Source organism: Ascidiella aspersa, chromosome 4, assembly GCF_963924565.1.
Source record: "Ascidiella aspersa chromosome 4, kaAscAspe10.2, whole genome shotgun sequence".
NCBI classification, from domain to species: domain Eukaryota; kingdom Metazoa; phylum Chordata; class Ascidiacea; order Phlebobranchia; family Ascidiidae; genus Ascidiella; species Ascidiella aspersa.
In genome coordinates, this window is record NC_139450.1 from 25,487,110 (window position 1) to 25,494,214 (window position 7,105).

A 7,105-nucleotide genomic window follows, 5' to 3' on the forward strand; every position below is an offset into this window, starting at 1 on the left:
TGTCTCTGAGCTGGCATTTTGATAAAATCGTTTCGGTCAAACCAATGATACTATCATTGGTCAAACGACGTGGTTCTCATCGCGCTTTCGAAAATGTAAGTTTTGAAAACTCGATATAAAGGCGTTATTTCGCGCTGCACGTAATTTCGCGTCGTTTTGATTATAAAAGAAACCGGCCTTTTTGAAATCAAATTTTTAAATAGAGGCATTTGCAAATTACACTTTTTAAACTAAATAAAAGATAAATATTATAGAGATTTTAGAAATTATTGTTTTTACTTCGGTTTGTAGCCGAGCACCTTGACTCTTTTAAAAATGCTATTTTCGACAAATTTATTTAATTAAACCAATATGTTCGCGCTTCGCCCAAATCAATAACATCTTTGCAACTTTGTAATCTGGCTTTTTGATGTTCGTAACAGTTCGTAACACCTCTCAAACTAAAACTTAAAACAAAAAAAGAGCAATGTGTCGTGTTCTTAAGGTTAATTTTATAAAATCACGCATAGATGTAACTTTGTTGTTGTATTCTTGTATTGTTCGCTCGAAGAGCAGAATTGAAAAGGCTTAAGAATAAAAGGCACAAGCTTATATAGCTTGGATAATTGGCAATTTACATAGCACACACGAGTGGTAATCACCACAGGCAAAACAGTAAAGAAGTGCGGTACAATTAACGAAACACGTGACTGTAAAGTGCGCGTACGCGATTACTGCCTTAAGGACAGTAAACGAAGCGGGACCACAACATCTCCCCTTCGAAGATCGAAATCCCCTCATCAGAAGTGAAATCGCTCGGGAGGTTTACGCGATCTCTTCGTTCGTCGAGGATTGTCGGGACCGAATGAAGGAGAGCTGTGAATCAGTGACATGTCTGAATCTGCACTAGCAGTGAGGCCCTGCGGAATACTTGCTTCCGCTCCTGGTTCCAAATCCTCATCGGACGCGTATTGAGCGCGTAGTTGGTCGATATGACGTCTCCAAATTGAACCACGTGGAAGAACCTTAAGATGAAAAGTACGGCTGCCACATCGTTTAATAATGGTGGCAGGAACCCAGCGAGCATCCTCGGTACGTCTTGGACCAAGATACAAAGCGTAACATGGGTCTCCAATATTAAAAGAAGTGATCTTCACGGGTTTTCGTGTTCCCTGTGTTTGTTTACGTTGCATCAGGTGTGCCGGCGAAGGCAACAGAGTATCTATTTTTGCCCGAATCTGTCTGCCGTTAAGTAGTTCACTTGGTGAAAATCCACTGGCGTTCGGAATACGCCTGTATTGTAGTAGAAACTCATGCAATGCCTCTTTGGGAGGTTTGACTTCTTAAGTGCCTTTTTGAAAGTTTGCACCAATCGTTCTGCCGCACCATTTGTAGCAGGAAAGTATGGAGCTCCGGTCAAATGAACGATGCTTCTTTGTTTGCAGAAGTCTTGAAACTCGGCGGACATAAAAGCTTGCGCATTGTCGGAAACAATAGTATGGGGATAACCGAAATGGGCAAAATCTTGTTCCAACAACTCCATAGTTGTTCTCGATGACATAGATTGCGTTTAATGTACACATGGGTATTTTGAGAGAGCATCTATTATCACAAGCCAATTACTTCCCAGAAAGTTAACTGCGTGATCAATGTGTAATCGACTCCATGGCTTTTCTGGCATCATCCATGGATATACAGGTGCCTTTGGTGGAGCGTTTTGATGTTCAGCACAAGTTTGGCACTTGTGGCAAAGAACAGTAATGTCGTCATCGATATTTGGTCAATAGACTGCAGTTCTTGCTAGTTGCTTCATTCGTTGAATCCCAAAATGTCCTTGATGAAGGATCTGTAGAACTGCAGAACGAAGTGATTCCGGTATAACTAACCGTGAACCATACAGTAGACACCCATAACTGGTACTCAAAGAATCCACAACCTTGCGAAACTTCGCAACTGGATCGTTGTATGCAATAGTAGATGGCCAACCTTCTCTCGTAAAACGCATGACTTTGGATAAGGTTGGATCTTTTCCACTTTCCTTTCGGAGTAACGCCGAATCGGTGGGTTGCACTTGTAAACTAAGACTGGTGATTGCACAAACCGTGTCGGTGTCATGTGCACATTCCTCTCTGTCGAAGTCAGCATCCTCACCAACTGGTAAACGACTGAGTGCATCGGCGTTTTGATGTTGCGATGTCTTTCGATATTCAATATCGTATTGAAATTGGCCAAGAAAAAGTGCCCACCTTGGTAAGCGATTTGCAGCTAGAGCAGGCGTAGCTTTAGTAGGACAGAACAATGCCAGTAGTGGCTTGTGGTCTGTCAGTAGAATAAATTTCCTACCATATAAATATTGGTAGAATTTCTTCAGCGCAAAGATGATAGCAAGAGCCTCCTTCTGAATTTGGCTGTAGTTGCGCTGGCTTTTAATTAGTGATTTGGATACGTTGGCGATCGGTCTCTCGCTTCCATCTTGATAGCGGTGAAACAAAACTGCTCCAATTCCAACGTTTGATGCATCGCAGGAAATCCCAATAGGTAACATTGGGTCAAAATGTGTCAGACTTTTAATCTACAAAATGCAGCTTGCTCGTTATGACCCCATTCCCATGCGATGTTTGACCGGGTAAGTCTATGCAGTGGCTCTGCAACGCTTAAAAACTGTGAAGGCAGAAACTTGCTGTAGAATTGGGCCGAACCAAGGAAAGAACGTAAGCTTGACACATCTTTTGGTGATGACATTTTAATAACGGCATCCACCTTTGATCCTTTGGAAATACCATCTTTTGACAAAATGTGTCCCAAGTATTCCACTTGTGCTAGCGCGAATTTATATTTTTCCAAACGACAGCGTAGACCTTGGTCGTTAAGCCGTTGAAGAAGTTGGCGAAGATTGTAAACATGCTCTTCAGCCGTTGATCCGCTAACTGAAAGATCATCGAGATAAACTGTAACACCTTGTAGATCACTTGTAATCTCGTCCATGATGGATTGAAAATACCCAGGAGCAGATGTTATACCGAAAGGTAAAACATTTTGCAATAGCACCCCTCGGTGTGTACTAATAGCTAGTCGCTTTCGGTTTTCTGGTCCCAACCGGATTTGGGTGTAGGCATCAGCTAAATCAATCTTTGTAAAGCCGTAACCACCGCGCAACTTACGCACCAAGTCTTCAGGAAGAGGAAGTGGATGGCGGTGTGTAGATAACTGCGGGTTAACTGTTACAGAATAGTCTCCGCAAACTCGTATCTTGGCTTTGGTCTGTCCCGAAAGTGGCGACTTTCGTATAGGAACTACTGGTGTTCCCCACTCGTTAAATTTCGCCGGAATCCAAATACCTTTTGCGATGCCAGCATCGTATGCGTGATTGACATCATTCTGTAGAGCAAATGGAACAGGTCTTGGCTTACGGAAAATGGGCTTTACGTCGTTACTACTTGGTTGTTGGCGTCAGATAATAAGTTTACCTTATCATCGGTACGATAAAGTAACTTGTCCAACGATATGTGCAACGCCTCGATTCCGCATCGACCAAGTAGATTTAAATGCGGCACTTCGGAGACAAACATTGTAAGACTACATTGTCCTGTGCTTGACGTCTGCCTCAAATGCGCCCAGTATCGGCACCAGATGTTCCGTTGCAGAGTTAAAGCGCTGATTAGTCTCCTTTAAACTCGGTTTCCAATTTTCTTCCAGAAATTGAGAGAAATGAAATTGCCGCTTGTTGCTGTGTCAACCTCTAGCAGACAAGCTTTATCGTTTATGCTGACGCTGACCTCGAGTTTCGGACTGAAATCTGCTTCTGGCTTCATCGAAAGTAGCGAATTTACATGTTGAACCGGAGAAGTAGACGCCTGTTTCTTCCTGCAAACACTTTCCAAATGGCCTATACGTTTACAAAATTTGCAAGTGGCTCTTTTATAAGGGCAATCGGGTGCCAGGTGATCAGGTTTTCCACATTGGTAACAAGATGTATTCTTCCTAAACTTGTCAATTGTGGATGTGGACGTATTGAAACCTTTATTTGCCTCCCGCACCTGGTGTACCGATCCGCGAGTTCCATACACGGTTTCCTTTGCAACCTTTGCAGCGTCGTCGGTTAGCATTGCAACTTCAATTGCCCGTGTAAATGTTAACTCATCGGCGTTGATTTTTAAGATTGCCTTTAGCACTGCTTCATTGGCTATAGAGCAAATGAACCTTGTACGCAAAGCTTCGTCCAGCGGGTCACTAATTGAAGGAAAATCGCACGTGCCTGCATCGTGGCGAATGCGTGCAGCTAACTCTTGAACTGTTTCCCTGGGCTTGAGTTGCATGTTGCTCCAAAGCTTAAAGTGTTCCCGAATAACAAACCTTTTCGGGTCGAACTGTTCCTTCATGAAGCCTTCAATATCTTTAATTGAAAGTTCGTTCACCGTCTTGGCTGGAGAGCCTCGACCAGCTAGATTTGATGGAAGCTTGTACGCCGTAGGGGTTTGATTGGTGAGAAAAACTTGAGCCACCCTCGTTTTTGGTACAGCATGTGCCTGTATAAACGTTGTAAACCTGGACCAGTAGTCGTCCCACAGCTCCGATGTTGAGTCGAATGAAGCAAAGCTTGTTGTAGCAACGGAAGGTGCAGCGTTTTGACTTGAACCGGCTTTCTCGACTAGGGCAAGAATTAGCTTCATTTGTTCATCATGGCGTCTTTGCTGCTCATTATGGCGTCTTTGCTGCTCTTGTAGTTGTTCTTGCATCAGCTTTGCAACTTTCTCCATCGTTGAATCTAATATCTTCGATACCAAACTGCGTAGAACTCGTTGAGTTGGTAGAATCTCCTTCGAGTTTAGTACTGGCCACCAATAACTCGTTATATTCTTGTATTGTTCGCTCGAAGAGTAGAATTGAAAAGGCGTTAGAATAAAAGGCACAAGCTAATATAGCTTGGATAATTGGCAATTTACATAGCACACACGAGTGGTAGTCACCACATTTGTGACGACATGTTTACGTACCTTTTTTATTAATGCCCTCTTCAGTAGGGAAACAAATCGTCGCGGCAAGCATCAGCCCTGCGTCCTTTTACGTAATTGGCTGGCTACGCAAGTGGTTAAACAAATCCTTGTTTAAGCCGTATATTAACGCTTTACGATTTCTTATTGCTGGGGCAAGCAGTTCAATAATTATGCAGCAGGTGAATTATTAATGAACTTTGTGGATGAGCCAAGTTTGTTTGAATGTATAACGGCTGGTCCAACAGCCAAGCCGCAATAATTTGACATTTGAAGCAATTTGGCTTGAACGAATCGATCAGCTTAGGCTGGACAATAATAGATCAATAGACAGTCCTGCTCCGCTGTGGCATTCATTATCAAGTCGCGCTTTGGCAACAAACATCTTACCTAGTTCATTAGCGGCGACTCAGCTTGGCTTTTTTATTGTGTCAACAGGCAGTCAGCCTGGCCTAAGCAATGTGCTCCCAAAAGCAGTTTGTAACCAGCGCTTATGCAACGAGATGCAGACTATACGTGTGTCGAGAGTATATATATTGGGCTCGTGTTCCTGAACAAATATACCACACTTTACGCAGAAAGCACGACCGTTGATATCAACTGAACCTTCTACGAAAGATTGCTTATGAAAAAGGTTGTTACATACGATCTTGGGAATTTCGAGGTACGCATTTTTTTCAATTTGCGGTGTTGTGCTGCGCGCTAGAATGTTCACAGAGAGTGCCGATGTTCAGTCATGTATTAAGAGAGCAGACCAGGAACGACACTAGATAACTTTGATATGGGTTGAAAATTTTGCATTGTTTGAGATACTTTTTGTTATGTTTCACTTACAGTAAGCGGTTCGTTGCAATTAAAGTTTAGCCTAAAGGGGTTAGTCATTATTACGATAATTTATTATTTTTGGTACGCCATCTAAACGATACTTTGGGACTTTTAGATATGCCTATGGGTCAACGTGTAATGTAAAATGTGTATTATTTATACAGGCAAAGGCTATTAAATTTTTGCTAATGACACTCTCCTTAATAAATTATGCAGAGAAAGTCTAATCTCACTTCAAAATTGTGCAAACAACGTGCATTGGTGCGTATAGGAATTCTCACCCAATTTTCTAAGAATCAGAGTGTTAGGCATAACTTTGTTTAATGAAGTGAAGTTTATTCCCATTACTTATGTTGGACGTAGGTTTCAGACAATTTGATTTCCCTTAATTTTAGCTTTCAACTAATTTCATCCATACAACAATAGTAACAAAAAAATCCGCCTACGGTTTATTAAACACTTTTTATGTTTGGGTACACTATGCACGGATCTGTAATGTAGCTTAATAATAAATTTCAAAGCCAAAAAGGTCGAGTAGATCGACAGCATCTTGATTAAGACGTTTCGATACGAACTTGTATCATCTTCAGTTAGTAATAATAAATTTCAAAGCCAAAAAGGTCCAGTAGATCGACAGCATCTTGATTAAGACGTTTCGATACGAACTTGTATCATCTTCAGTTAGTCGAAACGTCTTAATCAAGATGCTGTCGATCTACTCGACCTTTTTGGCTTTGAAATTTATTATTAAGCTACTTTTTATGTTTATTATATAAAAGTAAATATCGCATTTTAATTTATTTAAAATTATACAAACCATTTTGCATTTAGACCAGCGGTTCTCAACCAGTGGGCCATGGCTCACTGGTGGGCCATAAGAACATTTGAGGTGGGCCACAGACCAATTTAAAAAGCTAGATTTAGTTTCATTTGTGTCACTATATTTAACAGGAATAATGCCTTTTACAGGAATAATGCCTTGGGGAGGAATTAAAAAGGCATGTAAATTTATTGTTCAGCCACAAGTATCTCACTAATGCACGATTGAATGTGTTTTGTTCTAAACCCATTTTACAGTTTTTTCTTTCATTAAGATTTATTGGGCCACAGAGTTTTTTGCAACATAAATGGGCCACGAAAGAAAAAAGGTTGAGAACCACTGATTTAGACCAATCGAAAGGGTTTTTCGAACAGCAAGTTTATTTTGTATGTCAGTAAGTTTATTTTTGATGTCCACTTGAAACGTTCTGTTGGTAGATCGACCGGTGCTCGAAGGTCACTTACCGAGTCTTGTTGTTATTAGAATTCAA

At 41.3% G+C, this 7,105-nt stretch overlaps 1 protein-coding gene across 1 annotated transcript; it reads right to left on the reverse strand.

Annotated features, from left to right (window-relative positions):
- Window positions 1-779: 779 nt before the first annotated feature.
- LOC146157147 (uncharacterized) lies at window positions 780-2,524 on the reverse strand. Its single transcript, XM_083388100.1, has 2 exons — window positions 1,866-2,524; window positions 780-1,272 (listed from the first exon to the last, which is right to left on the reverse strand). Exons 1-2 carry the CDS (start codon window positions 2,522-2,524, stop codon window positions 780-782), a joined length of 1,152 nt encoding a protein of 383 aa, XP_083244226.1.
- Window positions 2,525-7,105: the final 4,581 nt, after the last annotated feature.

Coding starts and splice junctions, on each gene's coding strand:
- LOC146157147 (XM_083388100.1), bottom strand. CDS start 2,524: ATGTTACCTATTGGGATTTCCTGCGATGCATCAAACGTTGGAATTGGA. Junction 1,273..1,865: donor TGTCTACTGTATGGTTCACG/GTTAGTTATACC, acceptor ACTACAATACAG/GCGTATTCCGAACGCCAGTG.